This window comes from Dipodomys merriami, unplaced genomic scaffold, assembly GCF_024711535.1.
Source record: "Dipodomys merriami isolate MVZ:Mamm:240054 unplaced genomic scaffold, mDipMer1.0.p SCAF_767, whole genome shotgun sequence".
NCBI classification, from domain to species: Eukaryota; Metazoa; Chordata; class Mammalia; order Rodentia; family Heteromyidae; genus Dipodomys; species Dipodomys merriami.
In genome coordinates, this window is record NW_027206365.1 from 136,699 (window position 1) to 155,074 (window position 18,376).

General features: G+C 44.2%; 1 protein-coding gene across 4 annotated transcripts in view; it reads left to right on the plus strand.

The window, feature by feature from the left end:
• Nucleotides 1-18,376, plus strand: part of LOC138818481 (transcriptional regulator QRICH1) — a 33,247-nt gene that overhangs the window by 5,360 nt on the left and 9,511 nt on the right. For all 4 annotated transcript variants that reach the window (XM_070009392.1, XM_070009390.1, XM_070009393.1 and 1 more), the window contains 2 exons: nt 6,875-7,204; nt 12,554-13,588. In XM_070009392.1, coding sequence (XP_069865493.1) covers nt 6,896-7,204; nt 12,554-13,588 — 1,344 coding nt within the window. In that variant the 5' untranslated portion in view covers nt 6,875-6,895. The remainder of the gene's footprint in view (nt 1-6,874; nt 7,205-12,553; nt 13,589-18,376) is intronic.

Consider the following 18,376-nt stretch of genomic DNA (forward strand, 5'->3'; position numbering starts at 1 on the left):
TAATTTGTTTACTACACCTTGCCAAGTTTTTAAAAATCTTTTTGTCCCTTTGGAGGTTTTGGAAATCAATGTCATAAAGTTTCTTCTCTCCCCCTTATCAATTACCAAAGATGAGCCTTAGTGTCTTCTGAGCAGCATCATGAAGAAATTAACAATTTCATTATTATGTAAGTTTTTGGTGCTTAATGGTTTTGTTTATCTTAAAACTATTTCAGATTTTGTGGGGAAAAATCTAAGATCAACAAGGATTTGTTGTATGTCTTCTGTTATTGCAAAATAAACCTGTAGAAAAAAAAAGATGATGTTTTAGTTACAATTTGGGTTAATACAACTGTGGAAAATATAGGACAATATTAAACAGGGAAAAAAACCCCAATCCTCTGTGGTTTTAACTTTGCTAATTAATGTTAGCTTTGATACATTTGTTACCATTTTTTCCTTCCTAATACATAAACAGTTCAGAGTCATATAATAAAATTGTGTTGGTGTTGTTGCCCCCCCTTCTTTTATTATGTAGAATGTGTTTCTGTGTCATTAACTTTTTTTTTTTTTTCAAATCTCAAACTTTGTGTGTGGAATTGAAGTGAGAAATCTCTCCAAAAAGTCTAATAGGCATGTTAACATGCTTTTTAAAAGATGTGATGATAGAAGAATCATTAGAGTCACACTGGAAGAGCTTTCAAGCAGTCCTTATTTATAGTAATTTGGTGTATGATAGCAATGGCATTTAAATTTATAGCAAACAGTTTCAGTAACTCTTTTCTAAGGTACACTGAAAGCTGGGCATATTGGTACATTGTTATAATGCCAGCAATTAGGGAGGCTGAATCAGGAGTGAATGAAAATAAGAACCTTCTGGGCTGTGTAGTGAGTTCTAGCCAGTTTGAGCATTACAATGAGGCCTTACCTCAAAAAAAAAAAAAAGCATATGGAGTGTTTGAAGATGGAGTTCAGCTGTACAGTATATGCTAAACTGTAGGGCATATGTTAAGGCCTAAAAATTATTGATAAATGATCTGATCTTATGGTAGAGAGGACTTTTAAAAAGTGTGTTTGGAGTGCGGGGGACAGGTGCTATGGCTCAAGCCTGTAATCCTAGCTATTAAAGAGGCTGAGATCCAAGCATCATGGTTTGAAGCCAGCCTGAGCAGAAAAGTCTGTGACTCTTATCTCCAATTAAGCACCAAAAAAGATGGAAGTGGAGCGGTGGCTCACATGGCAGCGCACCAGCTCCTATATTTATATTTCTGGCCTTTATTGGTTAATTGTTGGGCTGGCTTTGAACTGTGATCCTCAGATCTTAGCTAGCTTCTTGAATAGCCAGAATTACAAGCATGAGCATAGCAAAATTCTTGGACTCTCCTCTAAGATCTACCTTATTTCCATCTCCCAAGTAGCTGGGATTACAGCCATAGGTCTTTATTATAAGAGATGCCTTCATTTTTGTATGTGCTGGTCCTAGGCCTTGAACCCAGGGCCTGCTGCTCTTACTTGGATTTTTTACTCATAGGCTTTTTTTTTTCCCCTGGCTATTTGGAGATACATTCTCAAGAACTTTTCTGTCCTAGCAGGCTTCAAACCTGATCTTCAGATCTCTACCATCTTACTAGGATTGCAGGCATAAGCCACCAGAGCCCAGATGGGGAATTGCCTTCTTAAGAAATTTCCTGGAGCCAGGCGCTGGTGGCTCACGCCTGTAATCCTAGCTACTCAGGAGGCTGAGATCTGAGGATCGCGGTTCAAAGCCAGCCAGGGCAAGAAAGACCATGAGACTCCTATCTCACCAGAAAACCGGAAGTGGCGCTGTAGCTCAAGTGGTAGAGCGCTCGCCTTGAGCTGAAGAGCTGAGGGACAGTGCCCAGGCCCAGAGTTCAAGCCCCACAACCGACAAAAAAAAAAAAAGAAATTTCCCGGCAGGGCACCAGTGGCTCCCAACTGTAATCCTAGCTACTCAGGAGGCTGAGATCTAAGGATCATGGTTCAAAGCCAGACCAGGCAGGAAAGTCCCTAAGACTTATCTCCAAATAACCACCCGGAAACTGGAAGTGGCACTATGGCTCAAGTGATAGAGCATTTGCCTTGAGCTGAAGAGTGCAGGGACAGCGCCCAAGCCCAGAGTTCAAGCCCCACAAAGGACAAAGAAAAGAAAGAAATTTCAGCCAGATGCAGATGACTTGTGCCTATAATCCTGGCTATTTAGGAGGCTAAGATCTGAAGGTATGGATTGAAGCCAGCCTGGGTAGGAAAGTTCATGAGATCCTTATCTCTAATTAACCAGCAAAAAGCTGGACAGAAGTAGGGCTATGTGGTTCAAATGGTAGAGGGCCAATCTTGAGTGAAAAAGCTGAGGGACAGTGCCTAAGCCCTGAGTTCAAACCCCAGTACTGGCACCAAGAAGGGAAAGAAGGGGGTGAGGGAGGAAGAAAAAAAGGAAAGAAATTTCTAGTCTTTATCCTGTTAACCAAGGAAAGCTTTGAAATATTGAGTCAAAAGTAAAAAACTTTGGCTCATTAAATGGATCTCTGGCTCCTGAGTAGCTAGGATTATAAGCATGAGTCATCATACCTGACCTTGTATTCTTCTTTAAGAAGACATTCACTATATTAGATACATTGTTATAAAAGATTATTGATGGTTCTATTCTATGTGTGTGTGTGTGCATGTGCATGCATGTGTGGGGGGGTTGGTTGGTACAGGGGCTTTGAATTCAGGCTTTGTGTTTTTTTTTCATCTATAGCTAACTCTCTACCACTTGAATCATGGCTCCACTTCTGGCTTTGTGCTGGTTAATTGGAGATAAGAGTCTCTTAGATATGTCTGCCTGGGTTGACTTCAGATCTGGAATCTCAGATCTCAGCTTATGAGTACCTAGGATTATAGCATGAGCTACCAGTGCCTGACAAATATATCCTTTTATTTTTGACACATATTCTTTAAATTTTTTCTTAATATTGTCTTTAAGTAGCTGCATAAATTCAGATCTAGTTTTAAAAAGCATCTGAGTTTATGTACTATACTTTAGTATGCCATAAAAATAGTACCAATGTCAATTAGGTAATGCGTAATGACTGCATTTAAAAAATTTGGTTTCATGTCACATGGTTGTTTAGGTTTTTCCTCTCCCAAGATAATGTGCTAACCATTTAAAAGAGAAGAGTAGTACACATCTTTTCCACACATTTTTTCCACAGCATATACAATTAGATGGTACCATTTATTATTGTAAGTTTTAGGTATTACAGGAAAATGGAATCATAGTTCTTCCTGTTTGACACTGAATTCTAAATGCAACAGATATGTAAGAAGCACATGCTGTATGTGAACTAAGGATTAGCACATGGTCTACCAAGTGGATGAAAAGAAATGATTATTTATATACCTGAAATCTCTAACATGCTACAGAGCATCTGGACTGTGAAAAGGAGACTAGTATTTCTATTTCTAACTGTGTGGCTCAGAGAAAAATAATTACTTTTCCTGACATTGGAGATAGACTGAAATACTTGGATCAAGAAGCTTCACTTGGCGCCAGGCGCTGGTGGCTCACGCCTGTAATCCTAGCTACTCAGGAGGCTGAGATATGAGGATCTCGGTTCAAAGCCAGCCCGGGCAGGAGAGACCGTGAGACTCCTATCTCCAATAAACCACCAGAAAACCGGAAGTGGCGTTGTAGCTCAAGTGGTAGAGCGCTCGCCTTGAGCTGAAGAGCTGAGGGACAGCGCTCAGGCCCAGAGTTCAAGCCCCACGACCGACCAAAAAAAAAAAAAAAAAAAAAGCTTCACTTGGTCTGTGTTATTCTCTGATCTGTTCCTACTTTTATTCTGGCAGTGGTACTGGGCAAAGGAGAATAGTACAGATATTGTTAATAGTTCCTCAGTATCCATAGGTTGCAGAGTCATCCCTAGATAATTAAAAGTTACTATCTTTGGTTGGTTGGTTAGTTGGTTTGTTTTGTTTTGTTTTTGCTGGTCATGGGGCCTGAGGCGCTGTTCCTGAGCTCTTCAGCTCAATGCTAGCACTCTACCACTTGAGCCACAGCACCACTTCCAGCTTTTTCTGCGTATGTGGTGCTGAGGAATCGAACCCAGAGCCTCATGCATGCAAGGTAAGCACTCTACCACTGAGCCACCTTCCCAGCCCAAGGTTGGTTTTTGAGATAATCTTGCCCAGGCTAGCCTCAGTCTTGTGATTCCTCCTGCCTCAGCTTGGGTGCTGGGATTACAGGTGCACCTGCAATTGACTTCTGCATCTTAGTAGTGACTTAGTTACTTAAGGCATTGTGTGCTGATACTGGGACTTGAACTCAGGGCCTAGTGCACTGAGGTTTTTTTCACTCACAGTGGGCAATCTACCACTTGAGCCACACTTCCACTTTTCCATCAATTGTTTTAATAAAATTAGTTAATACATAATGTAGAGCTGTTTTTTTTTCTTTTCTTTTTTTTGGGTACGGTCGTGGTGTCTGAACTCTGGTCCTGGGCGCTGTCGCTCAGCTCTTCAGCTCAAGACTAGCGCTCTACCACTTGAGCCACAGTGCCATTTCCAGCTTTTTTCTTTTTGCTTATGTGGTGCTGAGGAATCGAACCCAGGGCCTCAGACATGCAAGGCAAGCGCTCTACCACTGAGTCACCTTTTCAGCCCGTTTTTTTTTTTTTTTCTTTTCATTTGGACTCAAGTATTTTTCTAAGTGTCTTATACATTGGTACTTATATTAACTCAGTTAAGTTAACTGACTTGTCTTAACACAGTTAAGATCAAGTTGAGGTTTGAACCCAGGCGTGTTTTTCCAGTGTGCTAGTAAGTCAAGGTACAAAAGGATGAGCTGGGAAGGTGGCTCAGTGGTAGAGCATGCCTGAGGCCCTGGGTTCGATTCCTCAGCACCACATAAGCAAAAAGAAAAAAGCCGGAAGTGGTGCTGTGGCTCAAGTGGTAGAGCACTAGCCTTGAGCTGAAGAGCTGAGGGACAGTGCCCAAGCCCAGAGTTCAGGCCCCACGACCAGACCCAAAGAAATAAAAAAAAAAAAAGGATGAGCCCCATTATATGGCAAAATGAAAATATTCCTTCTTTCCTTCCTTCCTTCTTCCTTCCTTCCTTCCTTCCTTCCTTCCTTCCTTCCTTCTTTTTTTCTTCCTTTCTCTCTCTCTCTCTCTCTCTCTTTTTTTTTTTTTTTTTGGTTGATTGAACACAGAGCCTTGGCACTGTCCCTAAACCTCTTTGTGCTCAAGGCTTGTGCTTTACCACTTGAGCCACAATGCTACTTCCAGTTGTTGTTTTTTTTTCTTGGGCTGGTCATGGCTCCTACCACTTGAGCCATAGCGCCACTTCTGGCTCTTTCTGCTTATGTGGTGCTGAGGAATCGAACCCAAGGCCTCAAGCATGCAAGGCAAGTACTCTACCACTGAGCCACCTTCCCAGCCTGCTACTTCCAGTTTTTGAGTGGTTCATTGGAGAAAAGAGACTTACAAGGACTTTTGTGTTACAGGCATGAGCCACCAGCACCTGGCTCGTGTGTGTGTGTGTGTGTGTGTGTGTGTGTGTGTGTGTGTGTGTGTGTGTGTGTGTGTGTGTGTGTGTGTGTGTGTGTGTGTGTGTGTGTGTGTGTGTGTGTGTGTGTGTGTGTGTGTGTGTGTGTGTGTGTGTGTGTGTGTGTGTGTGTGTGTGTGTCCCCTTCCTTCAGTTTGAACTCATGGCCTGGCACTGTCTCTGAGATTTTCTTTTTTTTTTTTTTTTTTTTTGTTGGTCGTGGGGCTTGAACTCTGGGCTTGGGCGCTGTCCCTCAGCTCTTCAGCTCAAGGCGAGCGCTCTACCACTTGAGCTACAGCGCCACTTCCGGTTTTCTGGTGGTTTATTGGAGATAGGAGTCTCACGGTCTCTCCTGCCCGGGCTGGCTTTGAACCGTGATCCTCAGATCTCAGCCTCCTGAGTAGCTAGGATTACAGGCGTGAGCCACCAGCGCCCGGCTTGTCTCTGAGATTTTCTGCGAGCGTGTGTGCGTGCGTGCGTGTGTGTGTGTGTGTGTGTCTCCTTCCTTCAGTTTGAACTCATGGCCTGGGCACTGTCTCTGAGATTTTCTGCCCAAGGCTAGCATTCTACCCCTTGAGCCATATATCCACTTGGCTTTTTTGGAGACAAGAATCTTCTAGGCTTTCCTGCCTTTGCTGGCTTCGTTCTGCAATCCTCAGACCTCAACCTCCTGAATAGCTAGGTGTGAGTCACCAGTGTGCATTACTATGCCTGACTTTTGTTTCGTTTTTGAGGTCAGACTAGCCTCAAACTTGATCCTCATGCCTCAGCCTTCTGACTTCTAGGATTACAGATGTGTATCACCAAACTCTGAAAATTTTTGGTGTTTCTGATGAAAGAGAAAAAACAAATCTGTTTCTTGGAGGGATCTTGCCATAGCTCTGTAGCATACTTGTCTTTACAATATAAGCCGTAGTTGACAGTTTAGAAAACCCAGTTGGAATCTTTGCTCCTGGCCTGCTCCTCCTTGCTTTGTAGTCCTCTCTGTGATGATCAGAGAGCAGTTTTGCATGTGACATTTACTGTCCTGTGCTTGGCTCTGCAGAGATGTGATTGGTCTAAACGCTAGATGGGGAGTGTGTTTCAGCGTGTTTATCTAGTACTGTGAAGCATGCTTTTGTTTTTTGGTTTCAATGTGATATAGTTTGGTTTAAGAAGTGTTCATGAAAACAGTTTTCAAATACTTATCAACTGGTTAAAAAAAAAGTGCCATAATAGAACTATTTTGGATTCCAGATCTGTTCAGCTACCCTGAATACCCAATAGTGATGCCAGGGGGGTTGCTTCTTTGCACTTTTAGCATGTGAAAAACAGTAGCATAATTTTGACTACCATCTATTTTATTTCTAGGAACCCTAAGGACTCTGCAATATGAATAATTCTCTGGAGAACACCATCTCTTTTGAAGAGTATATCCGAGTGAAGGCTCGGTCTGTTCCACAACACAGGATGAAGGAATTTCTGGACTCACTGGCCTCTAAGGGTCCTGAAGCTCTTCAGGAGTTCCAGCAGACGGCTACCACCACCATGGTGTACCAACAGGGAGGGAACTGCATTTACACAGACAGCACTGAAGTGGCTGGGTCACTGCTTGAACTTGCATGTCCAGTCACCACCAGTGTTCAGCCACAAACCCAGCAAGAACAGCAGATCCAGGTTCAGCAGCCACAGCAGGTTCAGGTAAGAGCAGAATGTTTAGGTGTAGCCTGTTTGCTTGTTTGTTTGTTTTGGTCGGTTGTGGGGCTTGAACTTGGCCTGGGCACTGTCCCTCAGCTCTTTTTTTTTTTTTTTTTTTTTTTTTTTTTTGGGTCCGGTCATGGGGCCTGAACTCTGGGCCTGGGCGCTGTCCCTCAGCTCTTCAGCTCAAGGCTAGCCCTCTACCACTTGCCACAACGCCACTTCCAGCTTTTTTCTTTTTGCTTATGTGGTGCTGAGGAATCAAACCCAGGGCCTCAGGCATGCAAGGCAAGCACTCTACCCCTGAGCCACCTTCCCAGCCCCAGTCCCTCAGCTTTTTTTTTTTTTTTTTTTTTGTCGGTCGTGGGGCTTGAACTCTGGGCCTGGGCGCTGTCCCTCAGCTCTTCAGCTCAAGGCGAGCGCTCTACCACTTGAGCTACAGCGCCACTTCCGGTTTTCTGGTGATTTATTGGAGATAGGAGTCTCACGGTCTCTCCTGCCCGGGCTGGCTTTGAACCGCGATCCTCAGATCTCAGCCTCCTGAGTAGCTAGGATTACAGGCGTGAGCCACCAGCGCCCGGCTTCCCTCAGCTTTTGAGCTTAAGGCTAGGGCTCTACCACTTGAGCCACAGCCCCACTTCCGGTTTCCTGGTGGTTTATTGGAGATAAGTGTCTCATGACCTTTCCTGCCCAGGCTGGCTTTGAACCTCAATCCTCAGATCTCAGCCTCATGAGTAGCTAGGATGACAGGCATGAGCCACAGTACCCCCTGGCTGTTTAATGCATTTTATTTGCTGTCAGGGTTTTGGTTAGGGAGGCATGTTATATGTATACTCTATGCAGATGCTAGGGATTAGTTTCTTTCTTTCTTTTGCCATTCCTGGAGCTTGAACTCAGGGCCTGGGCACTGTCCCTGAGCTGCTTTTGCTCAGATGAGCACTCTACCATTTGAGAATCACTACTAGCTTTCTTTTTTATTGAGGAATGGAACCCAGGTCTTAGTGTATGCCAGGCAGACACCCTACCACTAAGCCACATTCCCAGTCGCTAGGGATTGTTTTCAACATGAGGAAGCTTGGATTTGGTGGGGTGGTACTGAGGTTTGAACTCAGGATTTTTGTGCTTAGCTCTGAAACTTCCTTGAAAACCGATGATGTCATAGTTAGTGTGGATACTATTTTTAGCCACTGAACTGAAAAGATCATAGAGTCTTGATATTTTCTTCAGATAACTGAACATTATAGAAAATAGAGGTCTGTCTTGGATTGGGTTTGTATATGTGACTGAGGCTTCCCTTCTGCCTGCCAATCTGAACAGAGACCATAACAAAGCTAATTTTGTCTCATTAATGAAGATAATGTGTAGAATTTGTTTTAAAATAAAAGGACTCGAGTCTGGGAAGGTAGCTCAGTGGTAGAGCACTTGCCTTGCATGCATGAGGCCCTGGGTTTGTTCCTCAGCACCACATAAGCAGAAAAAAGCCAGAAGTGTGGTGCTCAAGTGGTAGAGCGCTAGCCTTGAACTGAAGAACTGAAGAGCTGAAGGTCAAGTTCAGGCCTCACAACTGACCAAAAAAAAAAAAAATAGATAAAAGGATTGTTGCTGAACACTGGTGGCTCATGTCTAAAATCCTAACAGGAGACTGGAATTTGAAGATTGGAGTTTGATGCCAGCCTGGTCAGAAAAATCTATGACATTCTGTTTTATTTTGGTTGGTTGTAGGGCTTGAACTCTGGGCCTGGGTACTGTCCCTCAGCTCTTCAGCTCAAGGCGAGCGCTCTACCACCTGCCACAGTGCCACTTTGGGTTTCCTTGTGGTTTATTGGAGATAGTCTCACGGCCTTTCCTGCCCTGGCTAGCTTTGAACCGCAATCCTCAGATCTCAGCCTCCTGAGTAGCTAGGATTACAGGTGTGAGCCACCAGCACCCAGCTTCCATGAGATTCTCACAGCTGCAATTATCCAGCAAAAATCCTAGACTGGAGGTGTGGCTCAAGTGGTAGAGTACAAAGCATGAGCAAAAAGCCAATTGAGAATAAAGCACCACGTTCGCCCTGTACTGGCACAAAAAGATGGTGGTAGACTGGAGGGGGTATTTTAGTAATCTTCATGTAGTTGTTAGGTTACATAACTCAGTCTATAGCTTTCTCATTTGGTAGTTATTGTTTATAAACTCTTGGTTTTTTTTTTTTTTGGGGGGGGAGGGATCCAGTCGTGGGGCCTGAACTCTGGGCTTGGGCGCTATCCCTCAACTCTTCATCTCAAGACTAGCGCTCTACCACTTGAACCACAGCGCCACTTCTGGCTTTTTTCTTTTTTTCTTATGTGGTGCTGAGGAATCGAACCCAGGGCCTCATGCATGCAAGGCAAGCGCTCTACCACTGAGCCACCTCCCCAGCCCCTATTTATAAACTCTTAAGTTCAACAATAATGCAATCAATGGCAAGAAACAGTATTTGTAGATGGAAGAGACTATTGTTTCACATAAAGATTCACACTCTACCACCCGTGTGTGTGTGTGTGTGTGTGTGTGTGTGTGTGTGTGTGTGTGTGTGTGCGTGTGCGTGCGTGCGCGTGCGTGCGTGCGTGCGTGCGTGCGTGCACGCATGCTACTCCTGGAGCTTAACTCAGGATATGGGTACTATCCTTGAGCTTTGATGCTCATGGGTAGTACTCTACCATTTGATCTACAGTTCTACTTCTGGCCTTTTGGTATTTAATTGGAGAGAAAATAGTCTCACAACAGACTTCCTTGCCCAGACTGACTTTGAACTGTAATACTCAGATCTTAGCCTCCTGGGTAGCTAGGATTACAGACTTGAGCATCAGTGTCTGGCTTCATCGTGTGTGTGTGGTGTGTGTGTGTGTGTGTGTGTGTGTGTGTGTGTGTGTGTGTGTGTGTGTGTGTGTGTGTGTGTGTGTGTGTGTGTGTGTGTGTGTGTGTGTGTGTGTGTGTGTGTGTGTGTGTGTGTGTGTGTGTGTGTGTGTGTGTGTTTAGACAGAATCTTGCTATGTAGCCTCACTGATCTCCAAACGCAGCATCTGCCTGTGGGAAAATCACCAGTGCTAGATTTGCAGATGTGAAACGTTGCACCATACCTAGTCCAACTTCATTCTTTTGCATCTCGTTGTCCTAGCATCATCTTTGATTATATTTTGTTAATGTCTTTCCACTATTGGTTAGAGATAAACCCTCTTCCTTATTTTACTTTTTTTTTTTTTTTTTTTTTTTTTGTCCTGGGTCTTGAACTCTGGGCCTAGGCGCTGTCCCTCAATCTTCAGCTCAAGTCCACACCTCTCTACTACTTGAACCACAGCACCACTTCCAGTTTTATGGTGGTTAATTGGAGATAAGAGTCTCATAGACTTTCTTGCCTGGGCTGGCTTTACACCATCATCCTCAGATCTCAGCCTTCTGATTAGCTAGGATTACTGGCGTGAGCCACTGGCGCCCAGCTCTCTTTTATACATATAGTTTTTAACTGTTCCTTTCCTACTTTGGTAATTCTTAACCTGTGGTTTGGGTTGTTTTGGTATGTATAGTTGATGGAAAACTTCTATTGCACACTATATGTAATTTCAGGTGCTTTTGCGTACTGAAATAAAAATAATAAGATATAAACCACATTGTTACCAGAGATGTTTAATCCAGAATTGAGTAATGTTGTTTAGATAAACATCTGGTTTTTGTTTTTTGGGTTTTTTTTTTTTTTTTTTTTTTTGTCGTTCATGAGGCCTGAACTCTGGGTCTGGGCACTGTCCCTCGGCTCTTCAGCTCAAGGCTAGCACTCTACCACTTGAGCCACAGCACCACTTCCAGTTTTGTGGAGATAAGAGTCTCATGGGCTTTCCTGCGCCTGCTGACTGGTCTTTCCTGCCTAGGCTGATTTTGGACCACCATCCTCAGATCTAAATCTTCTGAGTTCTTAGGATTACTGTTGTGAGCCACTGGCGCCAAGCTATTATTAATTTTTATTTATATATTTATTTATTTTTGTCAGTCACGGGGCTTGAACTCTGGGCCTGGGCGCTGTCCCTGAACTCTTCAGCTGAAGTGGAGCGCTCTATACCACTTGAGCCACACAGCCACTCTCAGTTTTCTGGTGGTTAATTGGAGATAAGAGTCTCATGGACTTTCCTACCTTGGCTGGCTTTGAACCATGATCCTCAGATCTTAGCCTACTGAGTAGCTAGAATTACAGGGGTGAGTCATCGGCTCCTAGCTAGTATCTGCATTTTATGTTTTTTGTTTTTGTTTTTGTTCTTGTTTTTTTTTTGGGTCCAGTCGTGGGGCCTGAACTCTGGGCCTGGGCGCTGTCCCTCAGCTCTTCAGCTCAAGGCTAGTGCTCTACCACTTGAGTCACAGTGTCACTTCCGGCTTTTTTCTTTTTGCTTATGTGGTGCTGAGGAATCAAACCCAGGGCCTCAGGCATGCAAGGCAAGTGCTCTACCACTGAGCCACCTTCCCAGCCCCAGTATCTGCATTTTAAATAATGAAGTTAGTACTGTCTGTTGAGATTCTGGGATCTTTACCATATTTTCTACTAACTGCTCAATTTTTTTTCTACTAATTGCTCATGGTAGAAGATAGATTTGAGGAAGTGGCGCTGTGGCTCAAGTGGTAGAGCACTCTCCTTGAGCTGAAGAGCTGAGGGACAGTGCCCAAGCCCAGAGTTCAAGCCCCACGACCAACCAAAAAAAAAAAAAAAAGAAAAGAAAGAAAGAAGATAGATTTGATCCTGAGTGTGTTGTATTTGACTTTACACAAATAGATAATTAATTTCAGATACTACATATAAATATGTTTATGGGTTATATAATTGAGCTTCTGTATCAATATACAAAAAACAAAAGATGTTCATTTTCAAAGAAGTTAGAAATGAGCAATATGTTACGATATGTCCTACTTAGTTGACTAGTTTTCCTTGGTCTGTGGACTAGATATGTTTCACTGAATGCAATGTGATTTGGTTAATTTTTCATATGTTTTGGGGGATTGTGGCCTCCTTAGTAGCCTTCGCTATGGCAGCTTTTTTTTTTTTTCCCCCTAGTCCTGGGGCTTGAACTCAGGGCCTGCGCACTGTCCCTGAGCTGCTTTTGCTCAAGGCTAGCACTCTACCACTTGAGCCATGGTGCCACTGCCAGCTTTTTTCTGTGTATGTGGTACTGAGGAATTGAACCCAGGGCTTCCTGCATGCTAGGCAAGCACTCTACCACTAAGCCACATTCTCCGCCCTTTTTGCAGCTTTTTTTCCCCCTCACATTGCATAATGCCCTAAAATTTCTTCATCTCTTGAGCATCTGAATTCTCATTCCTTCCTGCCTTACTCACTGGTGAATCTCGTTGCTTCAGGTACAGGTTCAGGTACAGCAGTCTCCGCAGCAAGTCTCCACTCAGCAACTCTCCCCTCAGTTCACCGTTCACCAGCCTGCGGAGCAACCCATCCAGGTCCAGGTGCAGATCCAGGGCCAGGCACCACAGTCAGCAGCCCCCTCCATCCAGACCCCGTCTCTGCAGAGCCCCAGCCCCTCACAGCTACAAGCAGCCCAGATCCAGGTGCAGCATGTGCAGGCGGCCCAGCAGATCCAGGCTACAGAAATCCCAGAGGAGCATATCCCACATCAGCAGATCCAGGCTCAACTGGTGGCTGGCCAGTCTCTCGCCGGGGGTCAGCAGATCCAAATCCAGACCGTGGGTGCCCTTTCCCCACCACCATCCCAGCAAGGCTCACCCCGGGAAGGGGAGCGGCGGGTTGGTGGCACAGCCAGTGTCCTCCAACCAGTGAAGAAACGCAAAGTGGACATGCCCATCACTGTGTCCTACGCCATCTCAGGGCAGCCAGTGGCCACCGTTCTGGCTATTCCACAGGGCCAGCAGCAGAGTTATGTGTCTTTGAGGCCAGACTTACTGACAGTAGACAGTGCCCACTTGTACAGTGCCACTGGGACCATTACTAGCCCTACAGGAGAAACTTGGACCATCCCGGTTTATTCTGCCCAGCCCCGGGGGGACCCTCAGCAGCAGAGCATTACACACATTGCCATTCCCCAGGAAGCCTACAATGCCGTTCATGTCAGTGGCTCACCCACAGCCCTGGCAGCTGTAAAGCTGGAGGATGACAAGGAGAAGATGGTGGGCACCACGTCTGTAGTGAAAAACTCCCATGAAGAAGTAGTGCAGACCCTTGCAAACTCTCTCTTTCCAGCACAGTTCATGAATGGCAACATCCACATTCCAGTGGCTGTGCAGGCTGTGGCGGGCACATACCAGAATACAGCTCAGACTGTTCATATATGGGACCCCCAGCAACAGCCACAGCAGCAAACCCCTCAAGAACAGACGCCGCCGCCGCCACCACAGCAGCAGCAGCTCCAGGTCACTTGCTCAGTAAGTGAACTTAACCTGTACTGTACGACACTTTTGCTTCCTTAGGGCCTGGTGTAGCACAGAACTTATCATCGGTAGCCTCTGATTTGTTGAATGCTTTGATTTTAGTCTTAGCAGTGAATAGAATCCTATTTGGGGGAAGGAGGAAAAGCAGACGATGAGGTTAAAACAACAGGCAGGGGGGTTATCCTAGTACCTGGAGATCAATTAAATGACCAATAACTGTTCCTGAAGTGTTTCGTGGTTGTTGCTTTGTTTGGTGTTTTGCTAGTTTGGTTTGACGTAATTGTTTCTTGAGATTTCTTGGCTCTGCCTCCTGAATGGCTGGGGTAATAGTTGTATACCATATTTACCAGGGGTCAGAGGTATAGATAGATTTGTCTATTTAGGCTATTCATCGACTTGCCAGTTTATCCAAAAAGGATATAGAACAGAAACTCTGTATCTCAATAGATGGGATACAAAATCGTTAGAATGGATACAGTATCTAGTCTCCTGGGACTGCTAAAGGTAGCAAGCCTCAGTTGGGATTCAGGCCAGGGAACTTATACAAATAAGTGAGATAAGGGGCTATTCAACTCAGTTTTTAAATGGTTTATTAAAAAGTGACCAGGCCTGGAAAGGTGGTTCAGTGGTAGAGTGCTTGCCTCGTGTGCATGACTCCCTGGGTTCAATTCCTCAGCACCACATAAACAGAAAAGGCCAGAAGTGGTGCTGTGGCTCAAATGCTAGAGCATTAGCCTTGAGCTGTAGAGCACAGGGACAGCACCCAGGCCCAGAGTTCAAGCCCCATGCCCAAGGGTGGCGGGGGGAGGGAGTGACCAATTGGTTTCTCTACAAAATTTAGATGACTTTGTGAAGGACCTACTAAATGTCTAGCTATTAGATCAACAAGTAAACAAAAGTACTTGTTCCATGTAGCTTGGAATCTACTTGTAAGAGTAAGAATTTAGGATTTCTATTCCTTGAAATAATAAGATAGCAAAATCAAGAATGACTTTGATGCTAGTTATCAGTTGCTCACCCTATAATCCTAGCTACTCAAGAGGGTGAGATCTAAGCATCTTGATTCATGGTTCCAAGTCTGCCCTGTCAGGCCTTTATTAGAGATAAAAGTCTAGAGATAAGAGTCTGTGAGACTCATCTCCATTTAACCAGCAAAAAGCCAGAAGTGTAGGTTGGTCTTGAATAAAAAAGCCAAGCAAATGCTGGGCACTGGTGGCGCATGCCTGTAATCCTAGCTACTCAGGAGGCTAAGATCTGAGGATCGTGGTTCACAGCCAGTCAGGGCAGGAAAGTCTGTGAGACTCTTATCTCCAATAAGCGACTCAGAAAATTGGAAGTGGTACTGTGGCTCAAGAGCTCAGGGACAGCACCTAGGTCCAGAGTTCAAGACCCACAACTGACGGGGGGGGGGGGGGGGGAAGGGGCATGGAACATGCTAAAAAGCTAATCCAGAAGCAATACACCACATGCTGCAGTCTCTGCCTATGTGTGCTATCAGCTAGCAGACCCTTACTTCCCAGCATGGGTATATATGTGTACCATTGAGCAAAGTATCCAGAGGACTCTGGATAACAATTTTGAGCAGGGAAGATGATGAGTTGTCAGTATTTTGGGTACTGCTGGGCTTTGAACTTGGCCTCGCACTTGCTAGGTAGGTGCTCTACCAGGGTTTTCTCTTTAGATTGTGTTTGTGAAGGATATGACATATTGGAGGTATATAGAAACCACTGGTTATTATTTAAAGGGATGTCTCACTTGGAGATGGACTCCACAAATGTGGAAATCCATTCTGGAACATGGCTGAGACTTAGCTGGGAAAATGTGTAGAGGAAATGAAAAGTATGTATGCAGTGCTGAACCAAGGTTGACAATCATTTGAGTGCTTTACAGAGTGAAGCCCAAGGCAGATAGAGAAATGTGTGCTTTATATCCTGGGGACGTTCAAGAGAATAGGATATCAGGAAGCTGAGCAGAATATAAAACAGTTATATCATTGTTAGATACTAGAAAGATTCAGTAGTTTAAGGACCAAAGCACCATTATATGTGAGCTTTTCAGTATAGAATTATTATTATATTATTATTATTATTATTATTATTATTATTATTATTATTATTGGTGCAGTTCCTAACAGGACCTGGGTGTTGTCCCTGAACTTTCTTTTTTTTTTTTTTTTTTTTTTGTCAGTCGTGGGGCTTGAACTCTGGGCCTGGGCCTTATCTCTGAGCTCTTCAGCTCAAGGCGCATGCTCTACCACTTGAGCCACAGCCCCACTTTCCAGTTTTCTGGTGGTTAATTGGAGATTTTCCTGCCCAGGCTGGCTTTAAACCTCGATCCTCTGATCTCAGCCTCTTGGGTAGCTAGGATTACAGGCGTGAGCTACCAGCTCCTGGTTCATTACAGTAATTTTTTAGACAGAGATCAGGTGCAGGCTGGAAGGTGATAATGACAGTTGTAACAATGGTGGTAACTAACAAGGTAACCAAGATTCATTTCTCTTGATAGTCAAAATGGATTTGAGCTGGGCACTGAATGACAGGCTCAGGCCTGTCATTAGGCCTAGCTACTAAGAATGATGAGATCTGGACCATCATCAAGGGTTAAATCTAGCACAAGCAGGAAATTCCAGGAGACTCATTCCATCGCTAGTTAACCAACAAAAAGCCAGGCTGGTTGTGTTGCCCAAGCAACAAGCAAGTCAAGAGAGTATGAGCCCTGAATTCAAACTCTGGTACCAACAAATAAAACAAAAAGTAGCGATTGGAACCCTGACGGTAGCATAGTGAACCATAGGTCCATCAAACTCAAAAGTTGGTGAGTTGGTGTAAGGTACTGGTGATATATATATATGTATATGTATATCTCTCAGCTACTCATGCAGCTGAGATCAGAGAATCAAAGCCAACCCAGGCAGAAAAATGAATGTGACTCCACTTCTGGCTTTATGATAGTTACTTGGAGATAAGAATCTTCTAACTGCTTCTAACTGTACTCCTCAAATCTTGGCTTCAAATCTCAGCCTCCTGAGTAGCTAGAACTACAGGCATGAGCCACCGGCACTTGGCCCAGTTTTTTTATTTTTATTTTGTCAGTTGTGGAGTTTGAACTCTGGGCCTGGGCACTGTCCCTCAGCAATTCAGCTCAAGGGGAATGCTCTACCCCTTGAGCCACAGCTCCACTTAGGTTTTCTGGTGGTTAATTGGAGATAAAAGTCTCATGGCCTTTCCTGCCTGGGCTGGCTTTAAACCATGATCCTCAGATCTCAGCCTCCTGAATAGCTAGGATTACAGGTGTGAGCCAGCAGCACCTGGCTATTTTTTTTTAATTTAATTTTTTTTTTTTGGGGGGGGGGTTCGGTCATGGGGCCTGAACTCAAAAAACATGCCCAAGAAATGTGCCAGTCCTGGGGCTTGAACTCAGGGCCTGGGCACTGTCCCTAAGCTTCTTTGGCTCAAGGGTAATACTTTACCATTTGAGCTACTGCACCGCTTCTGGCTTTTTCTGTTTATGTGGGACTGAGGAATTGAACTAAGGGCTTCATGCATGGGCAAGCACTTTACCACTGAGACACATTTCCCAGTCCTTTCTTTTCTTTTTTGAGGTGCTGGCCCAAACATGCCACCAAGGTATGTTCCCAGCCCAATTATAGTTGAACTAAATGGGAGAACATGTTTCTTTACTTGAGTGTATACTTATGGAGCATTTTTGTGTCTTATTTAAACATGTAGGTAAAAATATGTTAAAATGTTTCTTGGTTAACATGTTTAGTGTCTGCTTTATAGTCTATTTGGATGGATGTAGTATAATTTGTTCTCTAAACAGTCCCCTTTAGTTGAATGTTTGGGTTTTTCTGATATACATACACACATATGCAATGTGTGATAAATGTATAATATGTATAATATTTATGCATATACATATGTATATTATATATAATAACTTTTATTCTAGTGCTGGAGATTGAACCCAATGTTTTGTGCATGTTAGACAATCACTTTATCACAGAGCTATACCTATTGAAACTTCTGCAAGTTTTTATTTTATTTTTTGCCAGACTTGGGGCTTGAACTCAGGGCCTAGGCACCATCCCTGAGCTTCTTTTGCTCAAGGCTAGCACTCTACCACTTGAACCACAGCTCCATTTCCGGCTTTTTCTGTTTATGTGGTACTGAGGAATCACACTCAGTGCTTCATATATGGTAGGCAAGCACTCTTCCACTAAGCCAACTATTTTTTTTTCTTTTGATACAATGGTTTCCTTATAGTTTAGGGCAAAACATTTTTTGAGACCTAGTGCTTAATGCCCAAAATACTATGTTGCTTTATCTCTGTTTAATGGTATCAAAGCTAATAAGACTATATGTGACAATCCTATCTATTCAGGAGACTGAGATCCAAGGATTATGGTTTGAAGACAGCCCAAGTAGGAACATCCATAAGACTTTTTTTGTTTGTTCTTTGGTCCAGTGGTGGGGCCTGAACTCTGGGCCTGGGTGCTGTCCCTCAGCTCTTCAGCTCAAGGCTAGCGCTCTACCACTTGAGCCACAGCTCCACTTCTGGCTTTTTTCTTTTTGCTTATGTGGTACTGAGGAATCAAACCCAGGGCCTCAGGCATGCAAGGCAAGCGCTCTACCACTGAGCCACCCTCCCAGCCCTCCAGGAGACTTGTCTCCAGTGAACTACCAAGAAAGCCTGGGAATGGAGCTGTGACTCAAGTGGTAGAGCACTAGCCTTGAGCCAGAAAAGCTCTTAGGCCCAATGTGCCCAGGCTGTGAATTCAAG